Source organism: Ischnura elegans, chromosome 5 (genome assembly GCF_921293095.1).
Source record: "Ischnura elegans chromosome 5, ioIscEleg1.1, whole genome shotgun sequence".
Taxonomy (NCBI): domain Eukaryota; kingdom Metazoa; phylum Arthropoda; class Insecta; order Odonata; family Coenagrionidae; genus Ischnura; species Ischnura elegans.
This window is the reverse complement of record NC_060250.1, coordinates 2,850,426-2,873,442: the sequence shown is the minus strand read 5'-3', so window position 1 is coordinate 2,873,442 and position 23,017 is coordinate 2,850,426. Positions and strand designations below refer to the sequence as shown.

The 23,017-nt window shown below is 38.7% G+C and overlaps 1 protein-coding gene and 1 long non-coding RNA gene across 4 annotated transcripts in view; both read right to left on the bottom strand.

The window, feature by feature from the left end:
* The window catches only part of LOC124158430 (hemocytin), a 309,825-nt gene that overhangs the window by 141,127 nt on the left and 145,681 nt on the right, over positions 1-23,017 (bottom strand). For all 3 annotated transcript variants that reach the window (XM_046533513.1, XM_046533511.1, XM_046533512.1), the window contains exons 46-53: positions 22,108-22,252; positions 21,524-21,630; positions 21,067-21,127; positions 16,623-16,777; positions 13,511-13,682; positions 12,608-12,680; positions 9,427-9,548; positions 4,421-4,617 (exon numbers count right to left, since the gene is read on the bottom strand). In XM_046533513.1, coding sequence (XP_046389469.1) covers positions 4,421-4,617; positions 9,427-9,548; positions 12,608-12,680; positions 13,511-13,682; positions 16,623-16,777; positions 21,067-21,127; positions 21,524-21,630; positions 22,108-22,252 — 1,032 coding nt within the window. The remainder of the gene's footprint in view (positions 1-4,420; positions 4,618-9,426; positions 9,549-12,607; positions 12,681-13,510; positions 13,683-16,622; positions 16,778-21,066; positions 21,128-21,523; positions 21,631-22,107; positions 22,253-23,017) is intronic.
* On the bottom strand, positions 1,170-2,676 carry LOC124158431. Its single transcript, XR_006864785.1, has 3 exons — positions 2,235-2,676; positions 1,897-2,088; positions 1,170-1,576 (listed from the first exon to the last, which is right to left on the bottom strand). It is a non-coding gene; the product is annotated as an uncharacterized LOC124158431 (long non-coding RNA).

Sequence of the window (23,017 nt, the reverse complement as noted above, 5' to 3'; positions counted from 1 at the left end):
GTGTGATTAGTTATTGAAATTTAATGAGTCAGTGAGAGCTTGTCTATTATTATAGAAATACTTGTAAATAAAAGCATTAAAAACATTCTACAAACCTCTGAAATCAGTATTTTACCATAAGTTTAGAAGCACCTCATATTTTCTCAGGTGACTCATATTTTCATATTCACATTACTTACATTTTGCCATCCAGAATCCAACCATTCCAATTATGGAATACAGCGATAGGTTGTTAACATAGACAGTTGACTTCTGGTGAAATTTAAATGGATTAAGGTTTTAAAAGAAATTGTAAAGTAAAATACATCAAAACATTTTATTGAAATCAAAGGGCTTTAATTAACAGTGGGAATATATTTTTTCTCCAGAGTTCTCTGGCCCAGTCAACCAGTGTCTTCGCTAAATTTGTATCATAATTGACAATTTTAATTTCAATTTTGGAAATGACTTCGTACTTAGGGTCAGCAACGCAAAATATTCCTTTTTCCTTCCCATAAAACAACATTTGGAGTTGCAGTTGTGCATGGCATCTAACGCCCACTTTCCCACATTTGCTAATACAATTCTTGCATGTTTCAGATGTGGGACACTTCACCTTTACCACATATTCAGAACTAATCAGGCGATGCCACAAATTCAGGGAGTTCAGCCTTCAATAAAAGTCCTGTATTTTCAAAACTAACACCCAACTCTCGTCTTAATGACTTAATTACATCACCTTCTAGGTCTTTCCCCCTCTTCATTGGCCCTGTGATTTTAAAGGGTCGAGCACCCAACAGCTGCTCTGCCAGGGCACCACCACCATCCATCTTACAGTTAGCCTCTGTATAAATCATTGAGGCACCCAATCGTGCATACCTCAACTTATGCCACAGGTGACATGATGCCTGCCCAACAGTCAATGATGATGCTTGTAAACAGAGGGGCAGGGTCATTTTTGACTTAGCAAATTGAATGAAGTCCTCATAGAGCTCCTTGTGTAGGCTTTCGCGGTGTGGTGAGGATTCAGCAGACAGGTTTTCGGAGTTACTACCGCGTAGATTCATCTCTGCAGACGACAGTTTCGCCGGCATTGCAGCAGGCTTCTTGCACCGGCCTCCGACGGGGTGTTTAAGAGACGGGCGATACCACGGATCTCCACTTCATTGACCTGAAGAAGCCTGCTGTAATGCCGGTGAAACTGTCGTCTGCAGAGATGAATCTACGCGGTAGTAACTCCGAAAACCTGTCTGCTGAATCCTCATAGAGCTTATGGGTCAAATTTTGAGTTTCAAGTCAAGAGAAGTTTTGAGTTTCAAGAGAAGTCCAACTGCTCAAGGGAGTGAGAGGGAGAGTTGTAAGCCAACAGAACACATTGATCGTTATTTTCCATCTATACCCGGTCCTTGAAATCAACAATTCCAAGAATTGGGTCCACAGGCTTCAAATTTCCTAGATCAGTGGCCATAAGGAGTTGGTTTCTCACACCAGACAAAGGTGGTTTGCGCCAATAGCACTCAACTTCAGTTGGGGAAGGCTCGAAGCTCTTGTTGTGGAGCCACTCTAGGAAAGTTAAGGAAGGCATGCTTGCATTCCCCTTAAAACAAGAAGTGGTAAACATTGCATCATTAGTCATCTTCCAGAAAAATAATTCACATTGTATTTTTTACAAATTATTATTTTACATATTACCATCGATTCTACTTGCATATTTCGTCTATATAAACGTCGGTATACGTCTAAACTTTGATGAAATTACAATAAATTTAAGGGTTACTTGAAACCATTACAAATAAACATCATAACATAAAGGTACTTATAAAGCCATTAACTGTGGTCGCAGCTACTAATAAAGATATGCATGAATTAGTAAATAACTAGTACTAATGGATCATTACGCCGAAGCATTATAATTACCCGACGACGCTGTGCAATCGTGACAGGCAATGTTCAAAATCGTCTTCGACGCTTCGTCGAACACCATGGTGGCATTATAATTTTTGGCCGTAACTTTACGTTTCAGAAAAACACTTCACCCGGCATAAGTTATTAGATCTTTGTAATGGCACACGTAAAGTCGCCCTCTCAATGTATTCTTTTCTCATAGATCTGAAATAGAGATTCATAATGTAAACATTGCGAAAAGGTCACATGCATTATCACAACTTTGCTAATAATGACGACCTACTGCAACAGAATTCACATGAAAACAATTTATATATTCATTTATCTTGTAAATAACATAAAATACTTACCGCAAAGCCTTTACATTCCGTATTTCAGCTGATGTTTACTTGTCACAGCTCAATAAGTACTCCATCATTATGGGAGAATCGACTTCGGGCAGATTTCCGGACTCCGCACGAATATATCCAGCTTCCATGCCGATAATTCTCTTAAGTGTAAAATAAAAACAGATAGCGTACTTCTTTAAACTTGTGCTACAGCGCAGGAGAGGTAAATCCACTTCCCAGCGTCTCGAACTGATAAACACTTTGTTATGCCTGGTTACCATGCCACGGAACGGCATATATGACGTCACGCGTCATTAATTCCGTAAAACGATTTCATTATTTTCAGGGCGCTATTGTTCAGTTAATATGCGTCACTCAGGTTAAAGAGAAGTATACATATTAAAGATTTTTGATGTTCTATACGATGCATGAGTTAAATTGCCTGTACAAAATCCTTGCAAGTTCTCCATTATCACATTAAAAAAATCAAAAAATAACACTTATATGGAATTTATAATGGATGCAAGTGTAGAAAACTTTAATGTCGTCTCATCTTTAGCGAAATATCATCAACTATAACTAATGCTGAACAAATTTCCGCATCTAATCACCGCGTTGGGTGGTTGGACACTCAGGCACATAACTTGATAGGAGAGGTGGGGTGGCAGGTTGGTGCAAGATTTCTCTTTTAAGAATCAAAGTTGATAATTATTTTGTTATGCGGTGTAAGATCTTATGCGTAGCATTGTGAATAAAAATGAAGTTTTTCTCTCACCATGTTATCAAGACGTGAAAAATAAAACATTTTTATCGTTTCATAAAAAATAATAGAAACGATAGAAACTATCAATAGAAAAGAAATTTTCACTACTACGGAATCTAACCATATCCATTCTTGCTATGGCATCCTTAAAAATTACTCATTTTAAAACAAAACGCAACTGCAGACATATACTTCTGACAATTTTATCAAAAGATAAGAAAACATTGTTGAGATCATTTTATGTTAATTTGACAGAAGTCTCTGTTTATTGCGCGTCTTCCTTTTCCAAGGCTTCCATTCTTTTCGACGGCGTCGTTTCCCTTGGGGCTTGCTAGACACTTCCATCGCACCACAAAAAGAATTACGCAAAACATAAGAACGACAATGCGACCTCAAAATCAAGCAACTAAGAAAACCTGCCGGTGTTGCTGTTGAGGGGAGGGCCTGCGTGCCTCGGAAGGGAAGGCCAGGAGGGGAGGAAAAGAAGTGAAGGATGACTCGCGGAAGGAGGAAAGGTGTTTAGGACGACTCGAAACGACTGCGCGTTATCGAAAAACTGGCTGCAAGGTCTCACAATTTCCCAAATTGAAACTTTGATTTACGACGTGTGGCATACGTGCAGCCTTTGCTTGTAGTTGAAGGATTATATTATGCTTTGGCTGGTCGGATTGTCTATACGTGAATTTGCGCCGTGGTGATAGTCATTGAAAAAAATCGAAATTCATGAAATTAAGCGTCAAGTATCTCCTGTAGGAAACCTGGTAAAAGACCCGTCTTTGTCTCAAGGCCCAGATTTAAGCTTTAAAATATTCTGAGTCAAGAAACCGCTATGTACCTATAATGAGCGAAGCACAAACTGGTTAATAGAAAGGGTCTGCATCGTCTTCGGCGACCGTGCTAGGGCGCCCCCTTAAGTATGGGTCTAACGTAACAATTTTGTAGACTTAAGCACGGCCGCACGCTGGGAATGGAAAATTAATATTAGATTTTAAGTAAATCAATCAACTCACGAAAAGGACAGGAGAATGCCATCCAGCATCACACTGTTGAATTACAACATCAAAAATAAAAAAAAAGTCTTGGCCTTTGTCCCCTCCCCAAAATGTCTAGTAATGTTGAAACTAATGGACACCTGAAAGTAATTCCCAATTGAAACAAAATTCACTAAATCATTCTTAACTATGTAGTATTCTATTCTAGATAGAATAGATTAGCTTCTTAGATAGTTCACTTTCACTCATACCACTACTTTAAAGTATTCCCTTTAAAGTATTCCCCTTTCCTATTTCCCTATTGGTTCTAAGAATATTGATTGCAAACGCCAGTACTTCTGGGCTCTCAGTTATATGGCCACTAAGAAAAATCTAAGCACCTAAAACAGTTCCACAGTGTATATAATTTGTAAAGCTCAAGTACCACAAGGAAACTGGCTTAGTATAGTCACCTTGGGCTTGCCATCTGCATCTGTGGCATAGCTGAACTTGAGGCCATCATCGCTGAAGAGGAGAAAGAAGCTGGAGACAAACATGGGCGGTGGGCCAGTGGTGCCCTGCACTTGGACGCCATACACAGGCTCAACCTTCCCAAGGTCAACTTGAAGATACTGATTCTGATTCTGATGCCTAGCGATCCACCCCAAACCTGCTCACAAGAAGATAAACAAAAGATAAACAAAAATTGCGTGGAAATACAAGGCAATAAAAACCATGCACAAGCAATACATTTTTGTAAAGCAATGCAGTAAACATTTTCTTATGCAAACACTAAATGAAAACACAATCATAAATAAGTAAAAATGTGTATTTCCTAAGAGCCAGGGAAACCTGTGTGTCATTACAGAAATTATGTAAATTTTAAACATCAAATCACAGCATGCATGCAGGATTCAATCTTGTCCTCATCAACTTTTGGAATTTCAAAAAATATCCATTGTTATTATTGATTAGGAATTTTTTAGATTCTGAATTTGTGTCCACCAAGTCACATGATCAGCATCAGCATTTTGAGGGGCGACAGCCAAGGCCATTGGTGTCGTTTAGGAAAGCAAAGGCATACCCAGAAGGCATGAAGATAAGGTTCCTATGATTGCTTGTAGAATAAGTGAACTTGCCATAAGTGAACTTTAATTTCATAATAATTATGGATAACTCTCATGTTCCTTTCCTCATTTATGTTTGTGATTTTATTTTCTTACAGATGAAGAATTCCTCGTCTCTTCAATCGTATCTTCTGAAAGCGCCCTTAACATTAAATTATGCACAAATACAGTAAGTCCTCGATATACAAACTAGATGCGTTCTGAGACCTTTTTCATAACTGATAAACCAATGCAAGGCATCGAGAGGTGTGGTTATCCTGCAGAATGCAACACTGCATTAGAATTTACCGGTTGCAAATAGGTATAACATTAATGAAGAATTTCCTGTATCAAATGCTCATGCTCAGGCCAAAATTTAAATCGAACATTATTCATTTCTCTGTTTAAAACAAGCTAGTCAGGTATGCAACAGCTAAGGTAACCAACTAGAAATAGTTTTTTCTAGCTGTGAAAATGTTAATGTCACAACTTACCCTATGCCAATGATAAACTGTGATACATATCTACGTACTATCCACCTCTTCACCTTGATATTATGTTTATGAAAAGCTCATACTCTAATACCAAACCACCAAATATATATGATTTTAAAAATTGTGATTTCGATAGCCTAAACAAATTCTTACATGATATAAATTGGGTTAGCTTACTCACTGTACCTGACTGTAATATTGCCGCCAACAAATTCTACTGCACTCTGTATGATGCAATTGTTATGCATACGCCAATAGTTTGTGTAGGATAAAGTATGTACCCCAGATGGTTCTCCTCTGATTTGAAAAATTGATTGAGGAAAAGAAAATGTCTCATTAAGCCTACAAAATTACTGGTGATCAAGATTATCAAAAATTAGCTCGTCTCCGTAAAAAATTTAAAATTTTGACTAAATCATGTTATGCCAATTACATTGACACTACCCAAAATGATATAATTGGCAATGTGAAATATTTCTGGTCACATGTAAATAATCTTAAAAAATCAAATATGTTACCAAAAATTATGTATGTACCTACAGAATGAAAGATGTGATAATCCCCAAGGAATAAGTAATTTGTTTGCTACCCCTTTCTCAAAAGTTTACTCTACTGATGTCCCAGGTAATATACCTTCATTTCAATTCTCAGATACTTTTAAGCATGTAAAACTCTCTAACAATGAGATCCTTATTAAATTGAAGCAACTTGACATCTCAAAAAGTATGGGACCAGATAGTATTCCCCCTAATTTTACTTAAAGCATGTTGTAACTCATTATACCCTTTGTATGTTCTTTTCAATATGTCTTTAGAGAAGGGAGTATTCCCGGATTCATTCAAAACTTCATATGTGGTCCCTGTCCACAAAAGTGGAAATAAGCATGATGTGAGTAAATACAGACCCATAGTAATACAGTCTGCATTGGCTTAAGTCCTTGCAAGCCTGGTCACTAATAAGGTAAGCCCTTTAATGGAAAATGTACTAACTAATGAACAGCACGGATTCAGGAAGGGACACTCCACTTTATCAAATAGATACCATTTACTGTGACTTATCTAAAGCCTTCAACAGAGTGAATTATGTACTTCATTTTAATTTCCAAATCAGAGGCTTCCGATATTTTTGGCCTCCTATTGTCATGGCTAAAAAGCTACCTTTCAGACAGAATTCTCCAAGTAAAAATTTATAACCCACAATCTTTTGATTTTATTGCAACTTCGGAAATACCTCAAGGATCCCACCTAGGGCCTTTACTTTTTCTTTTATTTATTAACCATATATGTTCTTATATTCATTCCACAAAATGTCTTCTGTATGCTGATGATCTAAAAATTTACCACCCTATGAATTGCACTGAGAATGTCAAGGAACTACAACATTCCCTCAACAATTCAATCATTTGGTGTGGTTCTAACCAGATGCAATTGAATTTTGATAAGTACAAGGTAAGTAATGACCTTTTGCAAAAATAATGCCCCCTCCCTAGGTCATTATGGTATAGCTAGTACCCCCTTGAAGAGAGTAAATTGATTCTTTGACTTAGGAATTTTATTTGAAAATAATTTACGCTTTAAAGTGCACATTGAACATACAAAAAAGTATTAAGGCATACAAAATGTTGGGGTTTATCAACCGAATTTGTAGAGATTTAAAAAATGTAAATTATTTGTCATTACTTTATGCTACACTAGTGAGATCTATTCTGGAATATGGAATCCATATTATGAGACACACATCAATGCTCTGGAAAGGATTCAAAAGAAATTTCTCAAATTACTTGAATATAATATTAAGAAAAAGTAGCATAATGACTAAGTGTAGTATTGTCTCTAAGTGAGAAGGGAGAAGTTTACCAGCAAATTACAGTGCAACCTCGATAAAACGACACCCCACGGTGCACCAATAAACACTCGCTATAGCGAATTGTCGCTTTACCGGAGGTGGAGCAAATAATAGCCAATATACATGTTGCGAACAGTTATACAGGAACAGGAGTGGTGCGGCGACAGATAAATTTCTATCTGATAAACCTAAGTATAAATCCAGACGAAAGGTGATGTTTTTTTGCATCACTAAATTTTCTTACTCAAACAACGACTTCCTATTTAAACAATTAATAAGCCCCGCACTGAATAAAAATCATGCAAAGCATTGTTTTGTCAATCATTATGCCAATGCACAACCGACAAAGCCATTTTTCTATGCACTTAATTAGTGCATTTACGTAATCATTCTATTATTTTGGTATTTTCCACTGAAAATTCAAAAATTAATTAATAAAACTGTATCGCGGTTATTTAATGCCTCAAATGTTTCCATTGGTGTATGTTTATTGTTCCTGTACATTAAGCGGCAGTGAAGTGAAATGACGTATTGCATTTGTTTCTGCAGTCGAAAACGGTGGAAGGTTGCATAACGTTCCTGCCTTGGAAGACTTTTTCTATCAGATAATGTAATATCTTCATTTCTACGGTAAAAGGTTTGCTAAGCTTGAAAAATGATGTGATTAAAATTGCCATTGTTAAAAAAAGTTCCTTTTGGAGTGTTACACTCGCGACGTATTTGAAATAATACACCGAGTTTACCACGGCACTGCAAACGAGAGTCAGTTGTTCTGTGAGTTCTTCCAGCGGCCACCAGGGGATGCTCGGCTACCCACGTGATGGAAGAGAGCGCCAGTAAGACTCCGACCACTGACGCGAATAGTTCACCCTTGTGAATCCGCCACGGAGAATAAATACGTCCATCCAGACAATTCACGCTCAGTATCATTGCATCGCACATCCTACATCATCGCTAAGGCGCACTACATACCTTTAGAGGCATCATTGCAAGAAATACCTCGTACTGCAAGGATTTTGTCGGGGAGTAGGATGTAAAAAAGTTCCGTTTCGTCTATGTTATATAACGTGGGGAATAATCCTTAAGATACTTATGATCGGAGTCCTTTCTTTCACGACTTCGGGTTTACACCGCAGGCATCACCAGCAAATACGAGGGGAGATTTGGTGCTTTGCATTAGTATAATAAACCTTCCGAACTCTTAAAATTCTCGATTGGCAATCTATCCCTGAAATACTCCGCTTTAGGCTTAGGCATAGCCCCTTTCTCAGGAGTTCCCGCAGATTGGAGTGGGCAAAACCACCCGAACAAAGATCCTTATAGTCTGCTTTCCTTGGGCGCTTTTGTTTTTTTTTAATTGTGAAGAGCGAATAGGAAGATAAATTAATTTCGACACTCTCATATTACTCCTTTCTTTTTATTTTCTCGCTTAGACGTGTTTGGTGTTTTTTTGGCCATGGTGTCTGCCATCAAATGCTTTCTATTCATGCAACCCATGGATGTACGGTTATGCTGACGACAGCTTTCTGCCGCCCGAGGAACAAAAGAAGATCAAGCATTCGCGAATGCTAATGCCACAATATTTTCACCAAAATTAACTACTTATTTATCTAACGACAGTTTACTACATAAATTTGAGACTGAGCACTCCATTAACTTCATTTCTGACAGATCGCTAGCAATTACAGAGATTAAGGAGTCTTGATGTAAGTTTTTCCGGCGGTGAAACCGTCGCTATGGCGAGAGCCAACACCAAAAGGGCCTCGTAAAAACGAATTTTTTAACACGCTCATTATAGGGTCAATTGATGGTGCATCGGCTATCTCTCGTAATAGCGGGAGTGTCGCTATAGCCCGTACTCGCTTAAACGAGGTTCCACTGTACATAATCACAGAGCATCTTCACCAAAAGCACTCAATAAGCATTCCATACAGCACTCCCTCAGGAACATCACCACAGGTTTGTTACAAAAAATTCAGACATCATCCATAGCAGCTAATAACATACTATCAAACCAATAGAGAGAATAATCACCAGATTCATGATCAGCAGTTGTCATCCTTGCAGAGTGTGGACCATGCTTTAGGTTTTTTGAACTACTTGCAGAGAATGCATCATCACCAAGGGGCTCAGCACCATTCACCAATGGCTTCAAGCTGAAATGAGAAAGTGAAATTGCTATGAATATTGCAGAACTTCCAAGCAATTTCCCAAGGGAGCATGAATGATGAAAGCCATCAAAAATTCCAAAAAAAGCCATCATAATCACAAATGAAACAATCGAGACAGATGATTTCACAAATATGTCACATCACAACTGCCCCATATTACTACGCAAAGCCCATAATTGCAACCTATAATTTACATAAGCTCACTGGCAAGACAATGGATGATTAATGAATGATCTCAATACCTGGTTGGTGTAAGAATATATTCTTTAAGGTTAATTTTACGCTTTTCATCAAGTAGAAAGGCACTCTGATGCTAACAAACTGAATAGTTACTACAGTAGACTCCCGATTATCCAGCTGTCCTGTATGTGGAACCGTGTTGTGGGTTGTCCATGCATGATTTTCACTCTTGCTCAATACTTTCTGCGATCTTTATAAAAAAATAAAATCAGACATAAAATCACCGGAAAAACGGAAGCGATTGCGCGATAGCTGCATTCATGGAAGCACCATGCTCCTGTTTTCCAAGCCTCGCATCACGCGACCGCTCTCCGTGATCACGGATACACGTCCCGCAGCAGTTGCAACCTGGGCAACTAGTGCGAGAGGCGACTACGTGGCGTGGTGCCTGACAGTGTAATTTCAGACGTCGAGCAGTGGTTTTGAAGCATTCATGCAAACCACTTTCTGTATCCTTGATCACAAATGTGTGGTTTTTGTAACTAGGCCTTGCATGCAGCATAAATAATATGAGTAAAGCCATGTTTTTGCCGCTAAAAAGATTGCGAACTGGCGAAGACAGCTCTCAATGAGTCTGGGAAGCACTCTAAAATAACAGAATCACTGAATAAATAATAATTTATTGATAAATAAAAGCGAACAAACTATGTGTAAATCCACCAATTTATTTATGTGGTACTACTAGTTTCGACGCAGCGGCGTCATCATCAGGTACAAAGGCTACAAAGAAACAAACATCCTTATATATCATGTGGTATCGGGAGGAAGAAGGTGGGTGGAAGGGGTGGCTGGGAAATCTGAGGTATGTGATTGGGCGTTGTGGGAGGGTGGTGAGAGTTGGAGAGGGGCGGGGTGTGGAAGACCGTTGGTCGGGAGTAACAGAAGGTTGTTACCAACAACCTTTCAACTCTCACCACCCTCCCACAACGCCCAATCACATACCTCAGATTTCCCAGCCACCCCTTCCACCCACCTTCTTCCTCCCGATACCACATGATATATAAGGATGTTTGTTTCTTTGTAGCCTTTGTACCTGATGATGACCCCACTGCTTCGAAACTAGTAGTACCACATAAATAAATTGGTGGATTTACACATAGTTTGTTCGCTTTTATTTATTAGAATGAACCTCCACAAAGTTTAGCCTGTTACGATAGAGATTAATAATATGTTGTTTGTTTTACATAAACTATGAACATTACAAGACATTGAGGTTAAAGTTTGGGTTATCCGTGTTTTCCGATTATTCGTGCCCTCTCTCTCTCTCCCCATCATTAGCCCATTGGGATTAATTGGGAGTGTGCTGTACACATACGACGTAAAGCATTAGAGTCCTCTTTATCACTTTGCCATCCCAACCTCCAGTGTGTATTCTTCTTCAATGTCAAAATGCAATCAGCCACTCACCAAAATTGAAACGCAGGAAATTGTCAATAGCATAAAAATTTATTTTGCGTAACACTTCAACCAATTCTGACCTTGGTAGCTTATAGCTTGAGAAGCCATCCAATCCACACATTCAGAACTGGCAATTTTCTTCTTTTGCTACAAGAAGCCACAAGAATTTCCTAATAAGAGCAAACTGCAATTTTGTTCATACTTTGATTATGAGAAGTGATAAATGAATGTAACGAAATATCCACAAAGAAATATAATGTCACACATATAACATTTACCTACTTAAAGAGTGAAACAAACACTTCATTATAATTAAAGTATTAATGCTATTGTCAGTTTGATGGTGCATGTGACCATGACATCTGCAAGTAAGAGTCTCTAGATCACATTAGTGGCGGGATTTGGGTGTATAATTTCTGTAATATAGTGGAAATTCCTGGAAAAATCTACAGTGAAAAAACCATTCACCTTGAAAGGGATTCGAACCCGGAACCCTTGATTTCCAGCCGAGTGCATTAGCCAGTTAAGCTAGCTACCAGGGCATAATAGGGTGGTTTACTATTATTTTTTTATTGCCTAAATCAAAAGATTATTACTCCTGGAGTACGTACTTCACGCTCCTACATTTTCGAATGACGATATCTATTTTTCGCGATTAAATGAAAAGTGAAAATTTTCAAGCCCGCGAAAACGCGACGGCTAACTATGAATGCTGGGAAAACTCCATGTGACGTCGTTCTGGTTCCCGCTGCCGCAAGTGAGGTGATCTTGGGGCGAGGCTTAGAGCGCTGATACGACACAGGATGCTAGCAGGTAGCAAGGCACCCAGCCAGCGTGTAGCGCTTGGCTTAAATAAGGATTATTAATACCTTATCAAACGAACGAAACTTTCTGACCTTAAGCAGTTTTAATAGGTGATTATTAAGACATGTTTCCCTGAGCTCTGTGTCTCATGCATGCATTGGTAATCTCAGACGATGTAAAACTCCTATCTACTCTTATAGAAACTAGGTCCCTGTGACGTCACGTGGAGTGGCATCGCATGGGCGCCAATCTGTCCTTTTTCAAATGCAGTTAAAATTGACCACTGCCATCCGTCTAAAATGGGATTTATAATACCAAATAATTTGTATATTATGAATACACTAATGGTGGGTAAGGTATCGCTATCAATGCCTTACGTTTTCTTTGATGAAGGAAACTGCCCTATTGTAAGGAACAAGTGTAATGGGCAGCTACTATGGACTTAAAAAACTACCTTAAAATTCTTCCATCTTCAAAGAACACATGCACGCAAAGGTCACTGTGTGAGCAATCCTTCAAACACTCTGCCAAAGGATTAGGGCACTTAGTTGATTTGCACAATAGAAAATAGAATTGAGAAGTACATATGCCTGAAACAATACCTGAGGTGGCAGTCGGGAGGCGGGGAGGTCGTGGAATGCACTATGGATACAGTAGTTTCTATTGGGGCAACACCTGAAAAGAAAAGTAGCATTAATTGTTCAAAAACTAATACATAAAAGGGGCAATTAAATATAAGCAATACAAAGCAATTAAATATTGATTTGTTAACACAAGTCACAAAAGTGCAATTGATATTTTTAAAAAGGGTGACTTGTCTCACATGTGGCGTGTGGCAAAGGGTGACTTGTCTCCCTGCTTTAACCCTCAGGCTGTGGGAGTTCACGATGTTAATTGCCAGCCTATGCAGGAGGTACCCCCTGCCATAAGGGCTGGTCTGGTACAGTTAAGCCCCTTAGCGATTCTTATGGCTGGGGAGACCAGGGGCGCAGCTAGGAATTAAGGCTGGGGAAGGGGTTTAGGTGCAACTAATGCTGGGGTGTGTGGGGGTATGGAATACCCACTAGGATAAGCGGTAGGTGCGAGATTAATAAATTTCGGAATTTTTAAAAAATGGTGAGTTTTACAGCTTTCTGAGGGATATTTTATTAATCCTTACGCTATTCTATTAGTAATATCAATCCAATTAAGTAAAATGGATGAAAATTAAAAGTTTCTCTGAGCTCTGATGGGGGGTTTATCCCCCAAACTCCCCCTCGCTATGCCACTGGGGGAAAGTGCCAAGAGCGAGATATATAGGAAGCAATAAAAATTCTAGGTAAATGCCACATTCAGCATGCACAAAGTATGAAAAAGTTCTCACACTCTAAGGGTTAAAAGAGGTCTTAAAAAAAGATAAGTCTGATAACTCACAGAAGAAATTCAACAGAGGATGACAAACCAACTGGGACTCCCACTTAAAATTGCAAAAACTCCAAAAAATGCTCCAAAAAAATTTGACTCACCACAACTGCAGTAGTATCGAATTTTGTAGTCCTTACAGTGTCGCCCTTTAACTTGCGCTTCATTCTTGCAAATTAAACCGTCACTGATGGAACAAATGACATCAGAATCCAATGTCTCAGAAAATCGAACTTCTGCCTTGCTGTCCCTGCATTCAATTTCAGCCACCTCTCCCTGAACACAGCCAATTACACCAGTACATTATATAGAGTCACTTAGAAACAACATTACACATTACTTGGAAACTTAAATACAGGTAAAACTTAAATATTTGTACATTTTAATTATACTATAACGAAATATGTTTCATACTTAACTTAATTCTGCATTGCTACTTTTATTTGACTTGACTTATGTTTGTACACAAACTAATGGGGCCAATATGTATACTACGTATATTATTATTAGAGATGGGTCAGTTCCGGTACCCAGTTTTCGGTACTGCTGGTTCTGAGCCTGTGGAACCGGTCTCGAGAACCGATCACATGAAGTCGGTACTTTGGAACTGGCTCGGAACAGTCGCGAGGATTTGAATTTGGCACCTGAAGCCAAAATGGTCTGCAGTGTATTCAAGGCCAAAAAGTGAAAAAAAAAGACTACAAAATGCATAGGTATATTACTATTTGATTGCATGGCTTCCACGTTTTTTTTTCTTTTGAGAGTTGCTTGAGCTAACATGCGCATTTGAGGGCTCGTCAATTTGTTGCTCTCAGCAGCATAGTAACATTTCCGTAGCTGTGGCCACTTTCAAACGAGCCGACTTTTTACCTGCCGCCACCCATGGCACGGTGCCATTCTTTCAACTTACCATAGGTCTCTATGTCAAACGAGTCGCATTGCGCTGTTAACGGCATGGTGCCCATTTCAATCCGGCACGGCAAATCGCCATCTATGGCATGAACTACAGACAATGCTACATTGAGTCTGCTTTCAGATGTTACGACTTTTCGCCAGCCACCGTTCATGTGAAATTCAAGTGGCTTTCAGACAAGACGACTGTCTGCAACGCCGTGTGCCGCACCGTGAATGGTGGCCGGTGGAAAATCATTTCGTCTGTAAGTAGTCTTATGATTGAATCATATACATATACATTATTCTTTGACATATGAGTAAGATGCGTTCCATGAGCTTATTCATAAGTTGATGCAAGGCATCGAAAAGTGTGGTTACCCTGCCAAAGGCAACACTACATCACAATTTTGCATTAGCTCACAGCTGCTCAGTTTATCAATTGTGTCGCTGTACCAGCGTGCTGAGCGGTTATTGTTGACAATATAAGAACTGTGACAGTGAAGCATGCGAATAAGTTGTCAATTAAAGTAACAATTTAAGCTACAACGCAGAATAGAGAATATATTTTGAACTGACATACAAGGCACAACAATAAACACATGATGTCGTCAGAAGTTGGGGGAGTTTCACCATTGATTCTGATGCCATGCAGTATGTAAACTGTGTTCCAAGCATATTTCGTGCGAGCCTTCAAAATCAACATCGACCACTGCTGTTTTCAGTGAATGCCTGTTAAGCACTGCCGCCAATATTCCTACCAAAAAAGTATAAGTAGAGTTAAAATGTTGAATTTTTATAGCAAAACCTGGAGAAAGAACCCGTGGCTCCCTGATGTAATGTGACAAATCGGTCGATTATGTATTCTTTAACAATGTGGTATTTAAACTTTTACTTGGCAATAAATGGAGATGATCTTAAGTTTTTTCCTACAGAGCTTTCCTGCTAATTTGCATCTTTAGTGAAATTATTTCCATTCACTTCCTGTGGTTGTTTACTTAAATTTGCCATTAATTCAGATAATAAGAGTTCATTCTTGGAACCGAGTATCAAGAACCGAGAACCGATTAAGGAGAACCGGACCGATACCGAGAACTGAAAAAATTTAAGATCTGACTCATCCTTAACTATTTTTATAATTAAAATTATGATCTTGGGAAAGCAGTAAACACTCATGCTTACTGGTCAAGAGGTATTAACTTCAAGAAAAGATATATTTTGACTTAAGTTTTTCATTGGACCTTGTGTCTTGACTAAAAAATTATACATGCATCTAAAATGTGTCCGCAAACATTCTCTAACATGTTTTACCCATTACTTTGACCAAATATTTCCACTTAAATCAATTTCAAGTACCATAGTGTTTTATGGATAAAAAAATGTCTATCCTTTGAGTTTGCATATTGAACATATTATTTAGTTACGTTTAATAGATAGATAAAAACTGTACCTTGATTCAAATCAAAATGAAACTAGAAAAAATATATACAATACTTCTCATATGTTTAAATTATATAAATATGAGGGTAATTCAATAAGCAATTTTTCAGCCCCCCCCCCCTAGTATGCAACCCGCATGCCACCCAAAATGCCTGCCTGGGTTTGGCGTGATCAATCTTGATATGATATCCCGGGAATCTAAGAGCAAAAATGAAAGATATTTGAGGCGATGGGCTACGAATGTCTTATGAGTTGTTGTAAAAAACAAGAAAGTGATACAAAAATCGGACGGTAGCATCATCTTCAGTTATCTCTGAAAAAAAAAAAATTTGATGATGCAGCACATTTTCCAGGAATCCGATTGCAAAAATAATTTTCACAATTAATTTTCTCACCAAATGGAACAAAACTGGGCGATGTCCCAAAAGTAATTCGAAAAATTTAAAAATAAGGACCACCCTACTGCACTACGATTCAGCCTCCTGCTGGAATGGTGCAAAACTCCACCAGTGCAGAGAACCAACATCAGATGTGAAGCACTGACAAGAGAATTGATCTATGCATATTAATGACTTTGGGGCATTTCTTATAGAATGGCCTTCATATTTTAATTTCAAAGGCAGCATTTCATGTACCTACTACCTCCAAAATGTTGACAAAAATATATCCATCTCATATCATCACTCTGTTCACAGAGTGAACTCCTCCATGACATCTTATCACTTAATCTGGTGTCAACATGCAAACATACGAGAGGTACTTATGCAGTAGGTGATGGCATTTTCCATATGTTCACACTAACACAGGTTGCATAGGTAGTATATAAAAAGAAGCAGGTACTGCAACTAAGAGCAATGCAAGAGGAGATATCACAAACAAACACACCTCTTTGCAGAAACCCATGCTGTGCAACTGCTCTACTGATTTATATTCATGATCTCCACGAAGAGATTTAGGGTTTTCATTGTCGTTTATCCATGGAGACCATCCATCACAAAGCACTGGAGTGGTTGTGAGGCCTGGGCTACTGGGCGTAATATCTGCAAAAATAGTAATCACATGATTAGGCACAGAGTAAGTATGTTTTACGATATTAATTCATCTGGCAGAGCTGACTGAAATGTGACTCCTGTCATTTAGTGACCCACAATTGAGTTGGACGAAGCCAAGACTTCAGAACATTAATGATGGAGCATTCAGTGGTACAAAAAGGAGCCACGACATGAAATATCCAGGACTCAATGATTAAATAAATGGCATACATAATAAAATTCCAGGAATATTTTAAACAATTTGCATACCTACCTCTAGAAAATAACATGAATTAATTAGTTATAGTTAATTAATTATAGTAGCCATGCATAGAATCAATAATTTTGAATGAAAGTAAGTGATGCCCGGGAAAGACAAGGTGAGCTAATAAACCCTTAAATGACATATGGCCCTGGAGTATCAAAATTCTTACGACTTAACTTTCTTACTTTGGGAAAGCCAAAGATTTCTCTTTTCAAACATTCCTTGAAGATAGGCTACAATAATGACTTAATCTCATAAAACTGGACTTATTCATCATTACCTTGTCTTGCAAGATCACTGCATGCAAGAGTTTCCTTTAATTACAAAATATATCCACTAGCTTCACATAAACATTATGACTAGAGCTTAGTAAACAACACATTTCCAGCTCATGAGGAAATGAGCTAAAACTCATGTGTTTTGAGACGAGTTCAGGCTACAATGCTATATTGAAATGTCTTCTGGTTGAGAAGAAAATTTTTAAATTGGCTCCCCTTTTTCATATGAATTTTACATTATATCCATTATCATGCTCATTACTACAACCTTTCCCTGTGTAGTACAAAAGAGGAAAACCATTTCACATATCAGATTACTTTGAAAAATTACACTATCATTGTCCTTGTAAGCAAATACTTTCAGTGCATTTCTTAGTAATGCATATTTTGATGAAATCTTTACCCTTGCTACCTCTATAACACTTTTGCCTTCATCACAAACCATCTTCACAGCTTCCAGAATGGTTCAATTTGGCAATAATACCACATCTGGATTTTTTCACTATTACCATTCTGGATCACTTATGAGGCATAATTACCTAATTCTGAAAATTAAAATGCCTTATAAAATGAAATTTAAAAAAATAATAGTATCTGGAAGGAATGGGACACTATACCTTTACTTCCACATATCTGATGACCCAGACCTCCCTCATGGGCCATTTTGTACTTCACATGTATTATTAGGCATTAACACGTTCCCTGCCACGCGCTGCCATAGGGCGTCTCACATAACTTCAAATCCGAGTTAGTGAGACGCCATATGGCGTCTCGCATTGCTGCTGGACGCAACTAGTGAGACGCCAATGGGCATCAAAGTAGCGTTTTCGTTGAATCATCAAGCGATGTATAGAACTTGAAATTTAAGCTACATTTCCTAATGCACTGACGGGACAATGTTATCTTCTGTCAAGGGAGGGTATTGGTAACACATTTCAGCTCGAATTTCATTTTTTTTCGCCTTCGGTTTCTCGTGTTTTTTTCGGTAGTGGCATATTTCAATGGCTATATCATTCTATGTTTCAAGTGGAAGCTTGAGGTATTATATCTCCACACAATGTTTCAAATTACATTTGCAGAGCTTTTTTTCGTTTTTTTCCTTCCCTCAGTTGTCGCTCATACCTAACCGAGTGAGGAGCGCATCAGTATACCAAAATTATTCTCTGTGTCTGTGCCTTCGATACGGAAGTGATAATCAGTTTAGTGAATATATCATGTGTACTCCGTCACGCATTATTGGGGGAAAGAAACGTTTTAACGAAGAAGAAATCGAGCATATGTTTCATTCTGACAATTCGGCTTCCACCAACGACCTTGAAGGATTTTCTGAAGGTGACACCGCTAATTCAGGGTGTCTGAGGAGTCGTATGAATCCTCAGAGTCAGGTAATCTTTCTTCTTCTAATACAGGTATGATTACTTATTCCACTTTTTTTATTCACCTTCTAATAACTCCTGCTCAGTGTCACTGACTCCACGGGGCCTGAGGGGGCCCGAGCCCCCCCAAAAATTCGTTACAGATGTGAAGAAAAAATGTGTCATGCTTGTCAATTTTCCCCGGAGTGTCCAGATATCGAGATTCGAGTGATCAGGGTTCTAATGTCGATCATATGACTCTTCTAAAATGCTTAAAAAACTTAAAATTCACTACTTATAAAATTTACAGAGACAAGGTCCCCGGTTTGGGCCCCCCAATATTTTTGTAAGTCGGCACCCCTGCTCCTGCTGTAATGTTTAGATACTTCTAGTGAGGTGATTCATCCCACGCTTATGGAAAGAAATCTTGGGAGATAAGTCTCATTTTGTGGGAACCATTAGGAAAAATAGGAAAGGGCTGTTAAGAGAAATAACGACTGCTAAATTAAAGAAAGGCATTTCAGTGCAATGAAAAACTTGTGGAGCAACGGTAAAGAAATGGAAAGATCAGCGCGACGTATTCATGATCTCCACCACCATCAGATTGGAGATAATCCCAACGGGGAAAGAAATCGAAGAGGGGAAGTGGTTACTAAGCCAAAGATGGTGATTGAGTACAATAAAATAAAGGGAGGAATTGACATTGCCCTTTCGTTGCCCGACACCCTTTCGTTGTATCACTGCACTTATCGAAAAACAGTGAGGTGGTACCAGAAGGTGGCCGATGATGCTCTTTTCGGGACTTGCACTGTTAATGCTTTTAAACTGTGGAATGAAACACGGAATCTAGGTGCCCACATGATTTCTCTTTAGCAGTGAAGACGTTAAATTATAGAAGAATGACTGCATATTCTTCGGGATTCCGTTGATAGGGTCTAAAAAAATTGACGCACTACCTGGTAAATGCAAATAACACTGAAGGAAGTCTTCGAAGTCTGGTAATTTAGAGGATAAAATTATCATTACATAAAATCGAGAATTAGTATTTTTCGCACTATTTTTAGCGCTGTTTCTTCATTTTAGAAAAGCCCGTGTTGGCTGTCGCGGATGTTACAAAGAATTCTTGCAGGCGATGAGACGCAAAGTTGCCCTCAGTAAAGCCAAACGTGTTTCTACAAAAATTTATGATCTGTCCAGATCAGCCGTACCTAAGCCTCCCAAATTTAAATCATTGTACTAATCATCTCCGGATACGATATGAAATATTATTAAAAGCATAATCAACAATTAAAATTTCTTTAACATTATTTTCAATCATAGCTTTTGAGTGTACACTAAAAAGTTGGAACGCAGATCCAATTGCCTGAGCCGCGAAATGGCGTCTCATCAAATTTTAGGCATTGTCAAAAGTGGGGAGATGCCCTATGGCGTCGCACGTGAATAAAGTTACAAGCGATAGCGCATCACGTAATGAGTTTAAATATACCGAGAAATATTAGTAAAACCCGGAGATAGGCTCAATATCATTATTGCCGTTTGGTAATAGGTTCGAAAATATTCGCCTGGCACACGCGGAATGACAGCAGAATTCGGGCCCGGCAGCGAACGTGTTAAGAAGCAACTAGATGTTGTTAAAATTACCAGCAATAAACCCACAAGACATGCATTTTCATCAGTGCTTTCAGCAAGAGAAAGTCATAATCAAAATAATAGAAATTTAAAGGTAAAGCATCTCACGAAAGTTACCAAAATTGGTGTGAAAACCAATATCCTCTTCTTTATTCACATTCAGAGAACTGAGCCAGGAGCCATTTTAGGAGAAAATGCTGCTACAGCTTGTCATATATTTGAGAAAAGCAAGAACTAAAAAACTTAAATTAAAAGAGGGAAATTGGAACTGTCCCATTCCTCCCTTGTTTCCTCTACCTAGCCCAAAATCTTTAAAAAATACATTGTGGGTAAATACACTTTACAGACAAAAAAACCCTCAGGATTAAAGTGGTAGCCAGCCTCAAAACTTATACTAGGAGACACATGGCTGATAAATAATCGACCATTCATGGAACTAAAAGCACAGAGGTTGTAAACTAACTGCTAAATCTGGTTTTCTCAATAATATGAAGTCCAAATTACTACTCTAGTTTTTAAAACTTAATTTTAGAACAACAGGCATAAATATAAATTTTTAAAGCATTTAATAAGCAATGATTGATAAAATGACAAGAAATTTCCAAATATCCATTTTAAAAAATCTTACCACAAAAATTTGTAGATGATTACCTGCAAACACAGAGCTAATAATTACACTACCTCTTTCAAAGCACTCAATAAATATCAGAGTCTTTGTATTGGATAGAATTAAATGGCTAAATAGAAATAAACTGATTACAACTAAAATACCTGCAAAAGTTGATGCAATAGGTGATTTTGTTGTGGTTTCACACGAACAGAATATTCTTATCTGCAAAAAGAAATGAATTGCAAAAAATTTTAGCAGGGCAGCGTACATAAATGTGTAAAAAAATGGATGGCAATTAGAAAAATAGACCAAAATTGGGACCATGTCAGTAAAGATTGGCATCATGTACGCTCAGGTGGAAACAGGTAGCAAGAATACCAAACAGGAGGAGCTCTTAATGATACCAAATTGTAATTATGTAACTTATGGTTGGAGAGGCAATACTGATGATGTATGTTCACAATAGATTTCAGCACATATCTATGTGTCATTCCCACATGATTTCAACCAGCAATCCTTGAGGTTAGGGCCACACTAAATCAAACAATATAACTCCTAAATAAGACTTTTCACTCACAAGTCTTTTGAGGTAAATTTTGGACCACCTCAACCACTAACCTTGTAGTCTCTGCACCCTCTCTTCCCATTGTTCTTGTTGTAGCACTTGAGTCCACTCTCCAGACTACATGTCACCTCATCCCCAGTGTCACTAAAAGCGGTCTCATCTGCAAAATTATTAAAAGGGTAAATATTTTTCAAATGCAGCAGTGATAACAATTTTGCAAATGCAAAGCCATACCACCAAAAGAGCAAACAAAGCAAACACAGTGCAAGCAGACCCCATGACAGCGAATCGACAACATCTCATTGCCCTCGGGAGTAACTCAGTTCTATTAATATGTTCATCAATAAAGACAAATTATGAAATTTTAAGGTGGCAAGGCATTATAGGTATCTACAGGGGCGGATCCAGGATTTTTTTCTGGGAGGGGCACAAGCAAGGCCGTATCCAGGATTTTGTTCTGGGTGGGGCACAAGGATACCTCGTAATACAAAACGAATGCAATGATAATGGGACCGTATTAAATATCATGTATATTTTTGAGGGTCTGGGGGGGGCACGTGCCCCCGTGCCCCCCCCCTGGATCCGCCTATGGGTATCTAATCAAGTCAAGAGAAATATAATCCTTGCTCCAACTCACCATCGACAGTAGTGCATTCAATGGAGGTTGGGTGCTGACAGAAATGATTGCGTTGCTGCACAAAGTGGATGGACTCAAAGTCGCCATTTGAGGAGTGAGGGGTGTTCTGGGAGTACCATCTGGTCCACTCGTTGCACTCCAACATCTGCCAAAAAAACAGTCGATCACACCCCTGCCATGCACCTTTTCAGGTGACCTGTGGGGTACACGTACATATCTCTAAAGCCTCAAAAGATTGCAATCTCATTTTGTTACAGACATAACGGATCTATGTACAGAGTGAGATATTTTCATCACAGCTATTAAAGTACAGTGGAACCCCGATTTATCGTTCCTGCATTCATCGTTTTCCCACATTTATCGTTTGCCGCTCCTGGTCCCAATTTAAGTTCCATAAAGACAATGTAATTTTTTCCCGCATCTATCGTTCCCCAAAGTATCGTTTTCCCGCATTGATCGTTTGAAGATCGCGGTCCCGCCGTATAATTTTCCCGCATTCATCGTTTGATAAAAATGAGACGAAGTGTTTACAACGTGTTATTTATGGCTAATAACAACAGACACATAGTTTGAATCTTCCCCAGGAGATTGAAATGCGATAGGGAGAAGCAGAGTGCCGTGGGATAGTTACATTAGCGCATTTCCCAAGATCCGGTATCCCCCTCCATTCAGCACTCGCCTCCCCCCGGTTGAACCTTTCTTCTTCTCCGAAATAAAAAAAGGTCCCAGCTAGAGCAGGGATCGTATTACGACGACCTTAGGTTCGAAAGAAAATATCAAGTTACTCGAGAACAAAAGAAACCTTTTTCACGCCTCCCCCTTTCTTGACCGCTGACTTTTTTTAGCTGACTCGCTTCAAAGATCCTCTGGAGGTCAACTGCTGCATGAATCACCGATTAGCCCAAAAGGT